Here is a 21,337-nt window from a genome sequence, read left to right as displayed (position 1 = left end):
GTGTGTCCAGTACCTATCTTTGGACATGTTGTTGTTCACCTCTGTGATAGGCAGGTAACCTAAAAGCACTCTCTCTATAAGAGAGTCTACCCAGGGGGAGGAAGAGCAGGAGAGCAATCACTCACTCTCACAGATGATTGGAAGTGTTGGATTGAGTTGCACTGGGCGAGAGGAAAGGGCTTTGTTGACAGGTCTAGGTGGAGTGACACAGCAAAGTGTAGAAGACAGTGTAGTAAAGCTAGCAGACAGTGTAGTGACGCTAGCAGACGGTGTAATACAGCTAGAAGACAGTGTATTAAAGCTAGAAGACAATGTAGCTAAAATTCCAGAACTAGAATGAAATACTCATGTTACATTCACACAATCTTATGCATTAATGATGTACACACACACACATTTATAGAACTGTGGATAATGTATGGTTTGCCGTATCATTTTAGGAAGACCTTAGCTGTGTTCGAATACCCACGCTAACATACTGTATACTACATACTTAATGAGTAAATACTACATATTATATAGTATTAGTTCATTTTAGTATACTGTAAACGAACAGTATGCTTTCAGTTGAGCGTTCTAGCTCTTGGCCTGTCTACCGGAAGTTGATGCTGTTGCTATGCAACCTCTTGCTAACTAGTTAGCGTAACAAATTACTAGTTAGACATTTTACGACTTCAGGTGTGTTCTTAAATTTACTCTGGAGTGCCAGAGTGCGCTAGTAAATTCAGAGCAGTGTCAGATTGTCCGTTTGTAAATTCAGTACGTTTCGCTCTCGGAGCGCACACTGGATGCTCGGGCCGAGGAGTAGGGTTGATTTGAGCTTTCTGACCTTACAACAGCAGTCAAGCACCCAAGCTAACGTTGGCTAGCTTGCTAGCTACTTCCAGACACAAATTAGACCAGTCGGACCATTTTACTCTCCCTAGCAGAGCTGGTTAGGCAGTTTTCATGTTATCCAGAGTGTTGGTGACTGTAACTGTGCTGCTTGCAACAATTGAATTACGCTTTTTTTGCCGACCGTTTACTGACACCGGCCATATTCAACGGGTGTTGAGCGCTCGTAAATTCATTATTCTTAATCGGAGTAGATAGCCAGAGCGAATTTACGAAAGCACCCGAATGTCCATTGAGAACGCACAACGACGATACTACACTGTTTAGCTAAGCTAAGAATGATGGGGAGAATCAAGTCAATAAACGTTGGGTAGTGTTGATGATTCCTTATTTGAGAAGGAGACCAAGTCAAGACGTTGGACCGGGTGATTCAGTTTATAGTAAGGCAGTTTATTATGAGACAAAGATATTTGGCAAAGCATGCACGGACTCCTTCGTTTAGCTCATAGGGAACTAGCAGAAGAGAGCCCCGAAACATAGTGTACATCCAATTTATACAATGAAATAACAGTGTGTTGACGTTGAGTCTAGTAGGTCCGCTCTCCTGACTGGTCGATGAGTGGAGGGACGGTCCACTCTCCAGGTGGTGTCGACTTCCCATTGGCCCTTGGCAGTGTCCTTTGTCCTCGGAGTCCAACACACCTAAGTGTGTGTGTGTGTGTGTGTGTGTGTATTTCTGGTAATTCGTGTCTGGGTGCTTGCGATATTCATGGAATGTTGTTCTTTACACCAGTGGTCAGTTCGTGTGGCTAGGGTGCTTTCATGTCTTGACATTTTTGTGTGAGTGCTTAGTCCGCCATCAGTCTCTGGGTGTGGTCGTGATTGGTATCAGTTGGTTGCTCAATATGTCTCTGGAGTTTTGTTGTGTGCTGTTGTGAAACATGTTGTGCAAATGCCCTCCTTATATATCATTAGGTAAAACGTTAGATTATCTTTATTACAAATCCCCCTCTTCACGTCTGCAAGACGTGACAAAGAAAAAGGGAAACAGGCTTGCTCGGCGGTAGGTACTTGTCGTCTCATTGATCTGAACTTTGACTCGGTCCGTAGCTCACCATCTGCTCCGTTATCCATCTCTCTAGAGTTCTGGTGATTAAAACTCTTACACACTCATACAGGTGAAAGCAGCCCATAATACAGTTCTTGCAACACTTTTCCATTTCCCAAACATGATCTGTGTTATCAAAAATGTACGTACAGCAATGAACCTAATCATTCTACCTACACCATCCTCTTTGCCCGTAACCTATCTAGAGTCAGTCTATTTTACCAGGTCATGAGGGAGGTGGCGGATAATTGGTCAGAGAACCTCTTTACTGCATCCCCTGTTTCATTCATTAATCTCTGTTAATTAAAAGATGTCATCAATTCAATCCACATTATTATTTATTGTCAACTACCAACATAATGTAGTGTTAAAGCCTTCACATATTTGATTCATAACTTTGTATTCATCTGGAACCTCCCTGAGGATGCCAATAGCATCCATCTAGACAAAGCTAATCCCATCCTGATCAAAACTCCTCCTGTACCTTCTTTAGCCTCCTACAACTGGCCTCTGATGACTAACTCGAACTGGTTAGACCAATAACCCCAGGGCGAAATTCCTAACCACCCTTTGTGGTAATTTCTGTCGTATGCGTCCTTTGCTGGTACTAGCCCACCCTTCATCAGTTATAGGTGCTGTGAGGTTAAGAATGTTCTATTCATCTCTCAAACCTAAGTTAGTCACATTAACGATTACTTTCAGCCATTAAAATCATCTTAGTTCTCGGTACCATTCTTGTATCTATAACACTGGTATTCATCCAGAATTTAGGTGAACCGAGGTGGGTTGGCTGAGTACAATCTGGCCAACCCCAATTCCTGTAAAGTTGTCTGCTTCCCCAGGAAATTGTTTAATGTTTACCTTAAATTCTACATCTTGATCTTCTTTGATTCCTTATTCTGTACGTCACTCATCAGTGTATTATATAGTTTATCTTTTACTTCTTCTCAATGACAACGGTAACCTATGTTTAGTACCAGTAGGTGGTGGATCTGAATATATCAGAAAGATTAGACTATGATGCAGCTCAGAGTTTCTACTCTTCCCAAAAACCGTCAACCCTCTCCTGCCCTTAGTCTCTCTGCTTGGTACCACCCCATACTCACACCTCTAGGAGCACACACAGTGATGAATGGTCGGGATAGGAAATCTTCGTTAAGGAGGTAACCCCCGGACCTTGTTGGTTCTCGGTTCTTCTCCTAACTCTGTGTGTGATCAGCAGTGCTCATATGAGTACATACCTCCTTGCAGTGGGTAACGTGGACCCAAGTGACTCTCTCAGCTTTTCTAATGGCAAAGGCAATGGTTTAACAGCACCTGGTATGGGCCTTCCCCACGGGGCTGCTTCCCGTCTTTTCTCCTCAGGGACTGGATCCACACCCAGTCTCCTGGTTGGATTGAGTGAATCACCTTCTCCTGTAATTCACCTGTTGAACACAAAATCTTGGACATACGGGTTTGGTTAACAAACAGTCTTCTCATGTGCTCTGCTAGTATATCTTTAACTTCTATGTCTACCTGTTCTGGTATCTCTATTCTCCCTAACTCTGGCATTCTATAGGCTCTACCTGATTAGCTAAACTGTCATCCATCATTTAAAGAGATAGATCCCAGTATCAACACTAGGGATTATATCTTGTCCTAATATTCTAGCTACCATAATCATGTCCACCAAGTAAGTTGGGAACACTTCTACCCATTTGCTATGCTTATCTGTTATTGTTAAACACCCCTTCTTCCCCTCAATTCGGAATAGTTCAATAAGTCCATTTCCAAATGTTGGAATGGACATTCTACAAAAAATGTTTTTGTTCTAGTAGCATCCTATCCTGTTCTATCGCCTGCTCTACTATACTCCCCCTTACTCCCCCTTTTTATACATGGCTCAAACCATGTATCAATTTTGCTGCATTTCTTAACAATGTCTTTTGTAAGGTTAGTAAATTATCCTTATGTCAGCCCTTCTCTTGTAGGATTGCCCCCTTTCATATACCACATGTCCAATTCTCCCTGGGGCATTCATCCTTAAATACCCTGTGCATTTCTCTATCAAGTGTCCTATCTTCTTTAAGATTGAACAACTTCTTTCAACTAAATTATCATATCTTTTCCTAGCGAATTTTACCAAACATAACTTAAAATCAAAACTATAATACATGCCTATGGAGCCGATAGTCTCTCCATGTATTAATATCCTAACTAAATGAACCTAACTAAATGATCCTTCTATCTTCTATTCTTATGTCTTTTCTGTCTCTCCCAGTGTTATTTCTGTCCTCACCTGTTTATAATTTAACTATGCTGGTCTCCACTCACTAACCCTTATCTAATTCTTCTGTTTCACTTTTATCTTCTCTTCCTTGCTTATGCTCTCCTCCTTCTACTTCAAACCCATCAAGGTCTCAGCAGTGCAGGGGAGTACTAAATGTCTCATGGTCTTATTACATAGCTACTTACATTTATCTCGATACCCTCAATAATCCTGGATTCCCTACAGATGTCATATATTCCTGTCCTGTTGGCTTAAGTCTACCATTATTAACCTGTTTTATCAACAAAATATAATATTACTATTATATTAATTCCACAGTCTTGTTGTCTTAAATCTCTTCCACTAAATACAACCACAGCTGACTTCCTAAGGGAAAATAAACTTATCTAGATAATGTAAAAAGTACCCCTACTTATCAAACGATATTCACGTAACATAATCAGATCAAAATGACTAATCTGAACTACTCCCCAAAGAAAAATTATTGTACCCTTTTCGTCATTTTGTCTTCTCATTGGTTCAAATTATCAATTGTGTCTAAGAACTTTAACTCCATCATAATTATCAGTTCTCCTAGTTTCCTTAAAGTTAGTATCCCAAATGACCTTAAATTCACCATCCAATGGCTTTTCATTGCGGCTGATCAGACCACAAAAGGAAAAGTCACCAGTGGAGTCAAAAAGTCATACCCCCTTTTCAGAACCGTTTTTTCTTTCTTACTACATTAGACAAATGAAAGCTAATAACCTTATCTAGATTTCGTATCTCAAGTTCCCAGAACATTCCCTATCAAAAGAATTTCACGTGTTTAATTAAAACTCAGAAAATAAAACTTTACAATGCCATGTGTGTCTACCCCTTTAAGTCCCTAGGAATTTTTCCCCAAAGAGCTAAGCGCTCCATATTCCATAAAATAACCACTTGGTCAGCATTTCCTCATACTACACCGATTCAGAAACCCAAAAGTTAACTACAAACAAAACCTAAAAATGCTTATACTTCCATTGTACTCCCCCCAATCATTAGTTTTAAACTTAATTGAACATGCGCTACCCTTGGATACAATACTGTACTTCAATCTATGAAACCCCATATTTTAACGTACTATTTAACCAATTTGACCCAAGATTGCTTAAAACCCTAAAACCCTTTCAGTTTGTCTGCAAACCGGCCCATTCTGTTTGCTAGGAATACCCCGCCATTATACACAACTGTGTTTAATGTGCACCTTCCCAGTTAATTATAAAATTAACTCCACCTGTAATTCACTTTAATGACTTGACATTTTTCCACGTAATGGAAACAGAGTATAATGTTTAAATACATAAACTTCCTTTTCTAATGCACTGGTGTTACCTAAACATTCAAACCAAGAATCAATAACCAGCTTCACATTTATGAAATATCCAAGACTTTAAAAGTAACATTTAAATCGCCATACTTATAAAAATAACATCATTCAACTCTTTCTCTGTATGCCATTTCCAGCAACAGACAACGTATTATATCAAAATTCCCTTGCTATTATTTTCTAATTAGTTAGCCTTTCAATTTAAACTAATCAAGCTATCAAAACGTTACATTTATATCTTAAACAAACGCTAGCAACCGTATCTCTCCAGGCAAAACATATCTTCTTACATTTTAGTCCCCTGGTGCATGGGCTGGGATCCGAACCCGGGCCTCCCGCGTGGCAGGCGTGAAAACTAAACTATTCGAATGCATACTCGGGTTCAGTGTCTTCCACCTGAAGCAAAGGAAACATTAGGCCCCTATCAGCCTGACCAGGGTCAATAGCGGTGGTGATCAGCCTAGTAGTGTACACTCACAAAAATAACAAACAGGGGAGCTGATATCCCCAGCCTCTCCCAGGGAGGGATGTACCCCGACCCTGGGCGTGGTGCCTTAGGTCGTGGAAACGGAAGCCATTGTCCCATTTTCCCCAACTAAGGTTTCAGTGGTTGGAATCGAATTTATGTAGGGCGCGCAAATCGGCCCTGGTTTCAGTCAAAGTTCTGGAAGGGGTTGGGGCTGGAGTGCAATGTGTAAGGTGGTGCCAAGGTGCTCCTGATTTACCTTTGACCTGGACAGAGTGTGAAGTAACTTCCTTCACTTCGTACAGCCCAGTCCACCTGGGTTCCAGCCACTTTCTCTTGTGGACTTTGACCCTCACCCAGTCCCCAACTTTTACCTTCAGTGGTGGCGAGTCTCCCAACAGCTCCCCCTCTTTGACCTTGCGGATCTGTGTGGAGAGAGCTGCAGAAAGTTCCGTCAGTTTTCTCACATACAGACATTACAATTTGTTGTACATCAAGGGCGGGCATATGACCTCCCTCCCTTGGTGGACCAGGCATATTCAAACCTGCACATACCTTAGCTATTTAGCCTTAAGGGTTTGAGTGGCGCGTTCCACTAACTTTGTATACTTAGCCCGTCGCTGGTTGGAACCAGCGATGTATTCACGGCGCGGACACTGACTTATCTTTGGTGCCCCACCCTCGTAAACAAAGTGTTATTCCTTGTCTAATTTCCCAGGCAATATTCACGGCACGGCGGCCACATCAGTTTATTTATTCGAATTGGTCGGGGTCTCAAGGAACGGACCTTAATAACTTGCAATTACCAGTCCGGAATTAACTATAAAACTTTCAATCAGGCTTATACAAATGCAGTTTATCAAACACATACAATCAGAACAGATTTATAAACAATTATGCAGCAAGGAATACAAATATGCGGGTCAGCAAATTATGGCTCCTTCCCAGACTACCGGGCAGAATAAACTGACATCCGGGACGTGGTTTGCACCTATAGTGTCGCGTCGGAAGGAGCTACACTTCTATCAAGTCTCACCGAGCAGTATGCAGTTTACTGAATTCGGGACGAGGCTGAATCAGCCTATTCTATAAGTTTAAACAATACCTATTCTAATACTCATTTCTTTCAGCCGAATGAATCTACCACTTTTTAAGTTTTCTGTATGACATGGGTAGATTGCAGCCGATTCCAAAATCAGTCCTCCCCCATACCAACAGTCGTTTCCCTAAAATTTGGGGCCACACAGGCCTGCTTATTTACTTTAAATAAACCTGAAAAATACGGGTGAATTTTAGCGGGTGGCCAGACCAGTCATTCCCCGAATCTCACAGATTTATGCTATCAATATTGGGCCACACAGGCCGGGTCCACACAGGACGGGTCCACACAGGACGGGTGCACACAGGACTACAAACAGACTCTTTATCTACTTTTAATTAATCTGAATAATATGGGTGGACTCAACTGGTTGCCACGTCAGTCGTCCCCCAAGTCAACAGATATATTCTATCAATGATGGGCCACACAGGCCGGGTCCACACAGGACGGGTCCACACAGGACTTAACTAACTTAAAATCTATTCAGTCAAATATCTTTGTGTTCAGCCTTAACATTTAATTACAGTTATTACAATTTCGACAACAATTCATACTCACGCCCAGTACTACTGATCAGAATTTGGATAAGACTATAATACAATATGCAGATTTTGTTTTAACAGGCTCTGCTTACCTTATTTAGTCGAGCTCGTTGATCAGTTTCCTGGGGCGGGCAGAATCGCCGATGTCTCCTGCGAACAGGTCACCCGTCCTTACGAGATTGTCCCGGACTTGTCTCCTCTCACATCAACCATTAATGGACCGAATTCAGGAGTTTGAAACCATCCTCTGCTACCAATTCTGTTGATGATTCCTTATTTGAGAAGGAGACCAAGTCAAGACGTTGGACCGGGTGATTCAGTTTATAGTAAGGCAGTTTATTATGAGACAAAGATATTTGGCAAAGCATGCACGGACTCCTTCGTTTAGCTCATAGGGAACTAGCAGAAGAGAGCCCCGAAACATAGTGTACATCCAATTTATACAATGAAATAACAGTGTGTTGACGTTGAGTCTAGTAGGTCCGCTCTCCTGACTGGTCGATGAGTGGAGGGACGGTCCACTCTCCAGGTGGTGTCGACTTCCCATTGGCCCTTGGCAGTGTCCTTTGTCCTCGGAGTCCAACACACCTAAGTGTGTGTGTGTGTGTGTGTGTGTGTATTTCTGGTAATTCGTGTCTGGGTGCTTGCGATATTCATGGAATGTTGTTCTTTACACCAGTGGTCAGTTCGTGTGGCTAGGGTGCTTTCATGTCTTGACATTTTTGTGTGAGTGCTTAGTCCGCCATCAGTCTCTGGGTGTGGTCGTGATTGGTATCAGTTGGTTGCTCAATATGTCTCTGGAGTTTTGTTGTGTGCTGTTGTGAAACATGTTGTGCAAATGCCCTCCTTATATATCATTAGGTAAAACGTTAGATTATCTTTATTACAGTAGTTAGATAGCCTATAGTTAATATACTGGCAAGTTTGATGTTTAACTACTAACGTTAGGTAGCTAGCTAACATATCGGTACATACTGCTGTAATGATATGCTATGTGGTTCGTAAGTACAGCGTAGCTAACAAATTGTCAGCCAAGATAACGTGTAAGGTCATGACTTTATTACATTGCTCAACATTTTCTTAACATTTGTCATAATTAGTTAAAGCAATGAATTTGTATCTGCTCTCGTTGTACTTCTGCTGCATATTTTCCGCTATTTTCTTCAAATCTGAAAACGATGTGAAGCCACGCTCACTTCCTGAAGAATTGCATTATGGTCCCTAAAGTACGGAAATAGTGTCCCCTGCGTGTATGCTTCATATTATGCCGAATTTAGTATGATATCCGGGAACTTTTGGGATACAAACTACAGTTGAAGTTGGAAGTTTACATACACTTAGGTTGGAGTCGTTAAAACTCGTTTTTCAACCACTCCACAAATTTCTTGTTAACAAACTATAGTTTGGATAAGTCGGATAGGACATCTACTTTGTGCATGACACAAGTAGTTTTTCCAACAAATGTTTACAGAAAGATTATTTCACTTATAATTCACTGTATCACAATTCCAGTGAGTCAGAAGTTTACATAAACTAAGTTGACTGTGTCTTTAAACAGCTTGGAAAATTCCAGAAAATGATGGCATGGCTTTAGAAGTTTCTGACAGGCTAATTGACATCATTTGAGTCAATTGGAGGTGTACCTGTGAATGTATTTCAAGGCCTACCTTCAATCTCTGTGCCTATTTGCTTGACATCATGGGAAAATCTAAAGAAATCAGCCAAGACCTCAGAAATGTAATTGTAGACCTCCACAAGTCTGGTTCATCCTTGGGAGCAATTTCCAAACGCCTGAAGGTACCACGTTCATCTGTACAAACAATAGTATAAACACCATGGGACCACACAGCCATCATACCGCTCAGTAAAGAGGCACGTTCTTTCTCCTAGAGATGATCGTACTTTGATGCGAAAAGTGCAAATCAATCCCAGAACAACAACAAAGGACCTTGTGAAGATGCTGGAGGAAACAGGTGCAAAAGTATCTATAACCACAGTAAAACGAGTCCTATATCGACATAACCTGAAAGGCCGCTCAGCAAGGAAGAAGCCACTGCTCCAAAACCGCCATAAAAAAGCCAGACTACGGTTTGCAACTGCACATGGGGACAAAGATTGTACTTTTTGGAGAAATGTCCTCTGGTCTGATGAGACAAAAATAGAACTGTTTGGCCATAATGACCATCGTTAAGTTTTCCAAACATAACGATGGCCTGCAAGCCGAAGAACACCATCCCAACCATGAAGCACGGGGTGGCAGCATCATGTTGTGGGGGTGCTTTGCTGCAGGAGGGACTGGTGCACTTCACAAATAGATCACATCATGAGGCAGGAAAATGATGTGGATATATTGAAGCAACATCTCAAGACATCAGTCAGGAAGTTAAAGCTTGGTCGCAAATGGGTCTTCCAAATGGACAATGACCCCAAGCATACTTCCAAAGTTGAGGCAAAATGGCTTAAGGACAACAAAGTCAATGTATTGGAGTGGCCATCACAAAGCCCTGACCTCAATCCTATAGAAAATGTGTGGGCAGAACTGAAAAAGCATGTGCGAGCAAGGAGGCCTACAAACCTGACTCAGTTACACCAACTCTGTCAGGAGGAATGGGCCAAAATTCACCCAACTTATTGTGGGAAGCTTGTGGAAGGCTACCCAAAACGTTTGACCTAAGTTAAACAATTTAAAGGCAATGCTACCAAATACTAATTCAGTCTATGCAAATTTCTGACCCACTGGGAATGTGATGAAAGAAATAAAAGCTGAAATAAATCACTCTCTCTTCTATTATTCTGATATTTCACATTCTTAAAATAAACTGGTGATCCTAACTGACCTAAGACAGGGACTTTTTACTAGGATTAAATGTCAGGAATTGTGAAAAACTGGGTTTAAATGTATTTGGCTAAGGTATATGTAAACTTCCGACTTCAACTGTAGCTCCATACTATGATCAATAAGCATATATATACTATATACTATATACTCAATCACATCAAAAATAGTACGGTTAGTGTGGTTAGTATGAGTATTCGAACACAGCTCTTGTCTTCCTTCATGGCATCATGTGCAATCTGATCTGTGTATGTCATCTGGTCTGTGTATGTCATCTGATCTGTGTCTGTAATCTGGTCTGTGTATGTGATCTGGTCTGTGTATGTGATCTGATCTGTGTATGTCATCTGATCTGTGTATGTCATCTGGTCTGTGTATGTGATCTGATCTGTGTATGTGATCTGGTCTGTGTATGTGATTTGGTCTGTGTATGTCATCTGATCTGTGTGTGTCATCTGATCTGTGTGTGTCATCTGATCTGTGTGTGTCATCTGATCAGTGTGTGTAATCTGATCAGTGTATGTCATCTGATCTGTGTGTGTCATCTGATCAGTGTATGTCATCTGATCTGTGTGTGTCATCTGATCTGTGTGTGTCATCTGATCAGTGTATATCATCTGATCAGTGTATGTAATCTGATCTGTGTGTGTCATCTGATCTGTGTGTGTCATCTGATCAGTGTATGTCATCTGATCTGTGTGTGTCATCTGATCAGTGTAGGTCATCTGATCAGTGTATGTCGTCTGATCAGTGTATGTCATCTGATCTGTGTGTGTCATCTGATCCGTGTGTGTCATCTGATCTGTGTGTGTCATCTGATCTGTGTATGTCATCTGATCAGTGTATGTAATCTGATCTGTGTGTGTCTTCTGATCAGTGTATGTCATCTGATCTGTGTGTGTCATCTGATCAGTATATGTCATCTGATCAGTGTATGTCATCTGATCTGTGTGTGTCATCTGATCAGTGTATGTAATCTGATCTGTGTATGTCATCTGATCTGTGTGTGTCATCTGATCAGTGTATGTATAGCTGTCAGAGCTGGTGGTGTCTAGCCTGAGCTGAAGCTGCTGCATTATTATCACACAGTATTTATTTATTTAAATTATTATTTCACCTTTATTTAACCAGGTAGGCAATTTAAGAAAAAGTTCACATTTACAATTGTGACCTGGCCAAGATAAAGCAAAGCAGTTCGACACATACAACACATGGAGTAAAACAAACATACAGTCAATAATACAGTAGAAAAATAAGTCTATATACAATGTGAGCAAATTAGGTGAGATAAGGGAGGTAAAGGCAAAAAAGGCCATGGTGGCAAAGTAAATACAATATAGCAAGTAAAACACTGGAATGGTAGATTTGTAGTGGAAGAAAGTGCAAAGTAGAAATATAAATAATCGGGTGCAAAGGAGCAAAATAAATAAATAAATACAGTAGGGGAAGAGGTAGTTGTTTAGGCTAAATTATAGATGGGCTATGTACAGGTGCAGTGATCTGTGAGCTGCTCTGACAGCTGATGCTTAAAGCTAGTGAGGGAGATAAGTGTTTCCAGGTTCAGAGATTTTTGTAGTTCGTTCCAGTCATCGGCAGCAGAGAACTGGAAGGAGAGACGGCCAAAGGAGGAATTGGCTTTGGGGGTGACCAGAGAGATATACCTGCTGGAGCGCGTGCTACAGGTGGGTGCTGCTATGGTGACCAGTGAGCTGAGATAAGGGGGGACTTTACCTAGCAGGGTCTTGTAGATGACCTGGAGCCAGTGGGTTTGGCGACGAGTATGAAGCGAGGGCCAGCCAACGAGAGCGTACAGGTCGCAGTGGTGGGTAGTATATGGGGCTTTGGTGACAAAATGGATGGCACTGTGATAGACTGCATCCAGTTTATTGAGTAGGGTATTGGAGGCTATTTTGTAAATGACATCGCCGAAGTCGAGGATCGGTAGGATGGTCAGTTTTACGAGGGTATGTTTGGCAGCATGAGTGAAGGATGCTTTGTTGCAAAATAGAAAGCCAATTCTAGATTTAACTTTGTATTGGAGACGTTTGATGTGAGTCTGGAAGGAGAGCTTACAGTCTAACCAGACACCTAGGTATTTGTAGTTGTCCACATATTCTAAGTCAGAACCGTCCAGAGTAGTGATGCTGGACGGGCGGGCAGGTGCGGGCAGTGATCGGTTGAAGAGCATGCATTTAGTTTTACTTGTATTTAAGAGCAGTTGGAGGCCACAGAAGGAGAGTTGTATGGCATTGAAGCTCGTCTGGAGGGTTGTTAACACAGTGTCCAAAGAAGGGCCAGAAGTATACAGAATGGTATTGTCTGCATAGAGGTGGATCAGAGACTCACCAGCAGCAAGAGCGACATCATTGATGTATACAGAGAAAAGAGTTGGCCCAAGAATTGAACCCTGTGGCACCCCCATAGAGACTGCCAGAGGCCCGGACAACAGGCCATCCGATTTGACACATTGAACTCTATCAGAGAAGTAGTTGGAGAACCAGGCGAGGCAATCATTTGAGAAACCAAGGCTATTGAGTCTGCCGATGAGGATGTGGTGATTGACAGAGTCGAAAGCCTTGGCCAGGTCAATGAATACGGCAGCACAGTATTGTTTCTTATCGATGCCGGTTACGATATCGTTTAGGACCTTGAGCGTGGCTGAGGGGCACCCATGACCAGATCTGAAACCAGATTGCATAGCGGAGAAGGTGTGGTGGGATTCGAAATGGACGGTAATATGTTTGTTGACTTGGCTTTCGAAGACCTTAGAAAGGCAGGGTAGGATAGATATAGGTCTGTAGCAGTTTGGGTCAAGAGTGTCCCCCCCTTTGAAGAGGGGATGACCGCAGCTGTTTTCCAATCTTTTGGAATCTCAGACGACACGAAAGAGAGGCTGAACAGGATAGTAATAGGGGTTGCAACAATTTCGGCAGATCATTTTAGAAAGAAAGGGTCCAGATTGTCTAGCCCGACTGATTTGTAGGGGTCCAGATTTTGCAGCTCTTTCAGAACATCAGCTGACTGGATTTGGGAGAAGGAGAAATGGGGAAGGCTTGGGCGAGTAGCTGTGGGGGGTGCAGTGCTGTTGACCACGGTAGGGGTAGCCAGGTGGAAAGCATGGCCAGCCGTAGAAAAATGCTTATTGAAATTCTCAATTATAGTGGATTTATCGGTGGTGACAGAGTTTCCTATCCTCAGTGCAGTGGGCAGCTGGGAGGAGGTGTTCTTATTCTCCATGGACTTTACAGTGTCCCAGAAATTTTTTGAGTTTGTGTTTCAGGAAGCAAATTTCTGCTTGAAAAAGCTAGCCTTGGCTTTTCTAACTGCCTGTGTATATTGGTTTCTAACTTCCCTGAAAAGTTGCATATCACAGGGGCTGTTCGATGCTAATGCAGAACGCCACAGTAATGACATAGGTCCAACCATACACACACACACATACTGTACACACACACACCATTGTCTCTTTCACCTTGTTCATCCTTGTCCTTGTTGATGCACCACATAACCCTGACAAACCACATAATCAAGAGAAAGGCTTTCCCTACTTCTGTGTTGATCTAGTTCTGCCAGTGATGTTCCAACAATTAAGAGCTGCTAATACAGATTACTGTTTGATTACTAACAGTAATCTGACTCCCGACAACACTCCCGACTTCTGACAACACTCAATACATTGGCAACACTGTTCAGCCATAGTGGATTATAACAGAGAGAGAGCCAGACATTCTATGAAAGCATCTATGTATCTACTGTTGGACACACGAAAATGTTATGTTGATGGATAGTTCGTTTTTCTTAACACTTGGGTGAATGGTGTTTTTAAGCGGTTGTGTGCTGGTGTTTTGTGTGGCTTATTGCGCTGATAGATAGATGCTCATCTTTTTTCTCATGGTGGACTGGACAGTTCAATACACAGTATGATATTGATTGTGTTACTATTCAAACACATCTCATCTTTACTGCTTGAGGGCAGCAGAATCTCATAAATACCGTAAAACTTTGCCATTTAATTTGAAGTTTTACGGTACGAGGGAACTTTTTACCCTAGCTCACAGAGAGAGAACGAGAGAGAGGGAGAGAGAGAAAGAGAGAGCAAGAGAGAAAGGGGAAAGAGAGCGACAGAGAGAGAGCGACAGAAAGAGAGCGAGAGAGAGAAGGAGAGAGAGTGTGAGAGCCAGAGACCAGTGTTTCACCAGCATGCAGCATTTTGTGTCTAATTGCTTCTTCGGACAGTGGAACGGGCCCTTTGTAAGCATGTACTGCATCACACATTATCTCTCTCTCTGTGGCGTTATGAATCTCACAGTTCCCCTGAACCATTCACGAATACACCACAGGTCCCCTGAACCAATTCTGCAATAATTAATGGATTATTAACAACAGCTATTGTCCATTAGTAACCATAGCAGACCAGTCAATTCCCCCGTGACCGCCATTATTCCCTTCTGAGGTAGCCTATAGCTCTCTCTCTCTCTCACAAACAAACACACACATACTGTGTTACTGTAAGTTATAATATTACTGGAAATTACTGGTAAAGTGTGTGACCGTGAGCCGGGGTTCGTTAATGTGGTGGTGACAAAGACTGAAATGGGGTGTCTGGACTATAGAAATAAAATAACTACAACATTTACCATTGACTTATATTTCTGTGGTTTTAACATTAGCAGGCGTTTGGCACTAGTGTGTTACAGTAGTTTGGTTCTGGTTCCCTCTTCTGCCTACTGCCTCATTACAACGACCATAACACAGTGCAAACAGACCTGAGACCAGGCTACTGTTCTGTCTACTGCCTCATTACAACGACCATAACACAGTACAAACAGACCTGAGACCAGGCTACTGTTCTGCCTACTGCCTCATAACAATGACCATAACACAGTGCAAACAGACCTGAGACCAGGCTACTGTTCTGCCTACTGCCTCATTACAACGACCATAACACAGTACAAACAGACCTGAGAACAGGCTACTGTTCTGCCTACTGCCTCATTACAACGACCATAACACAGTGCAAACAGACCTGAGATCAGGCTACTGTTCTGCCTACTTGTAACGCCCTGGCCATAGAGAGGGTTTTTTTGTTCTTTATTTTGGTTAGGCCAGGGTGTTACATTGGGTGGGCATTCTATGTTCCTTTTTCTATGTTTTGGTATTTCTTTGTTTTGGGCCGTGTGTGGCTCCCAATCAGGCACAGCTGAAGCTCGTTGCTGCTGATTGGGAGTCACACATAAGGAGCATGTTTTTCCTTTGGGTTTTGTGGGTAATTGTTTCTGTTTAGTTTTGTACCTAGCAGAACTGTAGGCTGTCGTTCATTTTCGTGTTTTGTTTAAAGTGTTTCTATTAATTAAATATTGAATATGAACACTCACTCCGCTGCGTATTGGTCCACCTTTTCGGACGATGACTTATCTGTTTCATCTGACGACGAAGACAGCCGTTACAGAATTACCCACCAACAACGGACCAAGCAGCAGAGGAAGGAGCAGCACAAGGACAGGCACCAGGAGAAAGGCTATCTGGAGTCATGGACTTGGGAGGAAATCCTGGACAGGAAAGGACCATGGACTCAAGCTGGGGATTATCGCCGCCCACAGTGGGAGATCGAGGCGGCGAGAGCTGAGAGGCGCTGGTATGAGGAGAGGGAGCGCAACGGACACGGGAGGCAGCCCCACAATTTTTTTGGGGGGGGGCACACGGGGAGATTGGCGGAGTCAGGTGGTAGACCTAAGCCAACTCCCCGTGCTTACCGGAAGCAGCGTGGTACTGGTAAGACACCGTGTTATGCTGTGCGCGTTCAAAGCCCGGTGCGCTACATACCAGCCCCCCGCAAGTGCCATGCGAGTGCAGGCATCGAGCCAGGGCGGATGGTGCCAGCTCAGCGCGTCTGGTCTCCAGTGCGCCTCCTCGGTCCAGGTTATCCTGCGCCGGCGTTGTGCACTGTGTCTCCAGAGCGCTGGGAGGGTCCAGTTCGCCCAATGCCTGCTCTCCGCCCGTGCCGGGCCAAAGTGGGCATTCAGCCTGGAGTGTGGGTAAAGAGTGTCCGTACCAGAACTCCAGTGCTCCCCCACAGCCCGGTTTATCCTGTGCCTCCTCCTCGGACCAGGCCTCCAGTGGGTCTCCCCATCCTGGTCCATCCTGTGCCACCTCCCAGGACCAGGCCTTCAGTGGGTCTCCCCATCCTGGTCCATCCTGTGCCACCTCCCAGGACTAGGCCTCCAGTGGGTCTCCCCATCCTGGTCCGTCCTGTGCCACCTCCCAGGACTAGGCCTCCAGTGGGTCTCACCTGTCCAGAGCAGTCAGAGCTGCCCGCCAGTCAACAGTCGTCAGAGCTCCCCGCCAGTCAACAGTCGTCAGAGCTGCCCGCCAGTCAACAGTCGTCAGAGCTGCCCGCCAGTCAACAGTCGTCAGAGCTGCCCGCCAGTCAACAGTCGTCAGAGCTGCCCGCCAGTCAACAGTCGCCAGAGAGGGCTGCCGCAGTGAACAGTCGCCAGAGAGGCCAGACTGCGCTGAACTGCCGGAGTGGCCAGACTGCGCTGAACTGCCGGAGTGGCCAGACTGCGCTGAACTGCCGGAGTGGCCAGACTGCGCTGAACTGCCGGAGTGGCCAGACTGCGCTGAACTGCCGGAGTGGCCAGACTGCCCTGAACTGCCAGAGTGGCCAGACTGCCCTGAACTGCCAGAGTGGCCAGACTGCCCTGAACTGCCAGAGTGGCCAGGGACGCCCGCCAGCCCGGTGAGTCCTGTGCCTACGCGTAGGGCCAGGCCTCTGTCATGTCTCCCCAGCCTGGTGAGTCCTGTGCCTGTGCCCAGGGCCAGGCATATAGTCTCCCCAGCCTGGTGAATCCTGGTGTGCCCAGGGCCAGGCATCCATCATGTCTCCCCAGCCTGGTGAATCCTGGGTCAGTGCCGTCGGAGCCGCCAGGGTCGCCCGCCAGCCGGGCGCAACCATCGCCGCCCGCCAGCCGGGCGCAACCAGGGTCGCCCGCCAGCCGGGCGCAGCCATCGCCGCCCGCCAGCCGGGCGCAGTCAGCGTCGCCCACCAGACCTTCGGCGCGGCCAGGTGCGCCACCTAAGAGGGCGACGCCAAGGGTGGAGCAGAGGCCACGTCCCGCACCTGAGCCGCCGCCGTAAGAAGGCCCACCCGGATCCTCCCCTTCAGAGTCAGGTTTTGCGGCCGGAGTCCGCACCTTTGGGGGGGGGGTACTGTAACGCCCTGGCCATAGAGAGGGTTTTTTTGTTCTTTATTTTGGTTCGGCCAGGGTGTTACATTGGGTGGGCATTCTATGTTCCTTTTTCTATGTTTTGGTATTTCTTTGTTTTGGGCCATGTGTGTGGCTCCCAATCAGGCACAGCTGAAGCTCGTTGCTGCTGATTGGGAGTCACACATAAGGAGCATGTTTTTCCTTTGGGTTTTGTGGGTAATTGTTTCTGTTTAGTTTTGTACCTAGCAGAACTGTAGGCTGTCGTTCATTTTCGTGTTTTGTTTAAAGTGTTTCTATTAATTAAATATTGAATATGAACACTCACTCCGCTGCGTATTGGTCCACCTTTTCGGACGATGACTTATCTGTTTCATCTGATGACGAAGACAGCCGTTACACTACTGCCTCATTACAACGACCATAACACAGTACAAACAGACCTGAGATCAGGCTACTGTTCTGCCTACTGCCTCATTACAACGACCATAACACAGTACAAACAGACCTGAGACCAGGCTACTGTTTCGCCTACTGCCTCATTAGAACGACCATAACACAGTACAAACAGACCTGAGAACAGGCTACTGACACATTATAACATTACTGTAGCAGCCTAATGCCTCATTACAACATTACTGTAGCAGCCTACTGCCTCATTACAACATTACTGTAGCAGCCTAATGCCTCATTACAACATTACTGTAGCAGCCTACTGCCACATTACAACATTACTGTAGCAGCCTAGTACCTCATTACAACATTACTGTAGCAGCCCACTGCCTCATTACAACATTACTGTAGCAGCCTAAAGCCTCATTACAACATTACTGTAGCAGCCTAGTGCCTCATTACAACATTACTGTAGCAGCCTACTGCCTCATTACAACATTACTGTGGCAGCCTAGTGCCTCATTACAACATTACTTTAGCAGTCTAATGCCTCATTACAACATTACTGTAGCAGCCTAAAGCCTCATTACAACATTACTGTAGCAGCCTAGTGCCTCATTACAACATTACTGTAGCAGCCTACTGCCACATTACAACATTACTGTAGCAGCCTAGTGCCTCATTACAACATTACTGTAGCAGCCTAGTGCTTCATTACAACATTACTGTAGCAGCCTAGTGCCTCATTACAACATTACTGTAGCAACCTAGTACCTCATTACAACATTACTGTAGTAGCCTATTGCCTCATTACAACATTACTGTAGCAGCCTAATGCCTCATTACAACATTACTGTAGCAGCCTATTGCCTCATTACAACATTACTGTAGCAGCCTAGTACCTCATTACAACATTACTGTGGCAGTCTAGTGCCTCATTACAACATTACTGTAGCAGCCTAGTACCTCATTACAACATTACTGTAGTAGCCTATTGCCTCATTACAACATTACTGTAGCAGCCTAATGCCTCATTACAACATTACTGTAGCAGCCTAGTGCCTCATTACAACATTACTGTAGCAGCCTAATGCCTCATTACAACATTACTGTAGCAGCCTAGAACCTCATTACAACATTACTGTAGCAGCCTAGTGCCTCATTACGAGGACGTTATGAGGATTATCATCTTAATCTGATGGCTGAATGCAGGCCGCCGCTAACAATCTGTATTCAAATGCGTAGTGATAATGCCTTCCTCCATTCACTTTCATCATTACAAGTGCGTACTACTTCAACATGTTGTCCTAAACTGGAACCATATTTCTGTCATTCAGAATGCTAATCTAATCTCTCTCTTTTCTCCCTCCCCTCCCCCTCTCTCTCCCTCTATCTAGGTAAACTAGGGGTGTTCCTCCAGGAGAACAACACCATAGACACGGGGGAGGTGGACGTTGGGCGCAGGGCCGTTCAGGAAGTCCCACCAGGGATCTTCTGGCGCTCCCAGCTCTACATTGACCAGCCCCAGTTCCTCAAATTCAACATCTCAGTCCAGAGGGATGCGTTGGTGGGGGTCTACGGCAGGAAGGGCCTGCCCCCCTCGCATACACAGGTAGGAAGGACACCCCCCCACACACACACATTAGGTTGGAGGTGTAATTGGACTGTCACACTCAAACATTCAGGCAGGATGGAATCTCAAAGCTCATTGGAAGAGACGATCCAATTTCCCTCCCCTACAATGAGCTTTGAGAGGGAGGCAACACATTGAAGAGTCAAGCATGGGAGGCATCAAGAATTTGAAGGCTAGTTAAGTTTTCAGACAGGGCCAATGTATCATCTTTAACAATGGCAGACATATTCCTCAAGGGCATGGCAGAGACACTCCATGCAGCCTCCAAATGAAGCCCCCACACACACACACACACACACACACACACACTCGCTCACTCACGCACGCACACACACACACACACACACACACACACACGTATCAGACAAATGAAGCGGCTAAAGCCTAATAGAGGTAAATGGCAACAAAGGTCTTCACAACGCTGCGCGTCGATAGCCCAGAGTGGAGGGAGAGCGTTAGCAGGCGCCGTGGCATTATTTGCTCCGTGAGGTAATCAATATGTTTCTTTAAGACGTTGGAGAGGACATAATGAGGGGATATTGACGGACATGTTGGATGAAGGCTGAGGAACAGACAGGGATTTAAGAAGTGCACATTTTTCAGGTTTGGTCTCTGTGGATGCACAATGTGGATGTGGGTCCATGTCAGGAATGAGTATTTTCATCTTTTTGGGGAGAAAAGCATTCTTTCCATGAAGGACTCATTAGCAGAGATGGGGAAAATGTTTATAGAATCAATGTTTATGGCCACTGTGAGATATAAAACGTTAATGGCCAGAAATGAAAGGGAAAATGTTAAAAGCCATCCGAGGCCAAACGTTAGTTCAACCGTTAGTGTTGAAGGACTAGAAGGTGAAAGGTGAAGCTTTGCTGTTTTCCTCAATGCTCCTTTAGTCTCATATTATGTGTGTGTGTGTGTGTGTGTGTGTGTGTGTGTGTGTGTGTGTGTGTGTGTGTGTGTGTGTGTGTGTGTGTGTGTTGTCCAGTATGACTTTGTGGAGCTGCTGGATGGTAGTCGCCTGATCACCAAGGAGAAGCGCGGGCTGGTGGAGGTGGAGGGCGTGTCAAGGCGGGCGCGCTCGGTGAGTGTGCACGAAGCGGGCTTCATCCAGTACCTGGACTCTGGCATCTGGCACCTGGCCTTCTACAACGACGGGAAGAACTCAGAACTGGTCTCCTACAACACCATCGTCATAGGTCAGTGTGTGTGTGTGTGTGTGTGTGTGTGTGTCTGCAGCATGCGTCAGCTCTGCGTAATGTGTGGCCTCGCAGTAAGTGGCTGGAGAGTTGAGGCCCTACATCAAAGCACAGCACACACTCCTTAGTGGCCTGTTCTCTCTCCCTCTCTCCCTCCCTCTCTCTCCCTCTCTCTTTCTCTTTCTCTCTCTCTTTCTCTCTCGCTCTCATTCTCTCGCTCTCTCTCTTTCTCTCTCTCTCCCTCTTTCTCTCTCGCTCTCATTCTATCTCTCTCCCTCTCTCTCTTTCTCTCTCTCCCTCTCTCTTTCTCTCTCTCTCCCTCCCTCTCTTCCCACCTGCCAAAGAACAGGGTAGAACGTTGAATGCCTTAATCAAAACACTACTCTCTCTCGCCATCTCTGT

The 21,337-nt window shown here is 44.7% G+C and overlaps 1 protein-coding gene across 14 annotated transcripts in view; it reads left to right on the top strand.

Annotated features, from left to right (window-relative positions):
* LOC106610060 (teneurin-3) overlaps positions 1 to 21,337 on the top strand; it is a 435,054-nt gene that overhangs the window by 309,749 nt on the left and 103,968 nt on the right. For all 14 annotated transcript variants that reach the window (XM_014209180.2, XM_014209182.2, XM_014209187.2 and 11 more), the window contains 2 exons: positions 19,504 to 19,718; positions 20,725 to 20,935. In XM_014209180.2, the coding sequence (XP_014064655.1) occupies positions 19,504 to 19,718; positions 20,725 to 20,935 (426 nt within the window). The remainder of the gene's footprint in view (positions 1 to 19,503; positions 19,719 to 20,724; positions 20,936 to 21,337) is intronic.

The sequence above is a fragment of the Salmo salar genome, chromosome ssa08 (assembly GCF_905237065.1).
Source record: "Salmo salar chromosome ssa08, Ssal_v3.1, whole genome shotgun sequence".
Classification (NCBI taxonomy): Eukaryota; Metazoa; Chordata; class Actinopteri; order Salmoniformes; family Salmonidae; genus Salmo; species Salmo salar.
Note: the sequence above shows the minus strand (reverse complement) of the source record. Positions and strands in the feature narration are given on the sequence as shown.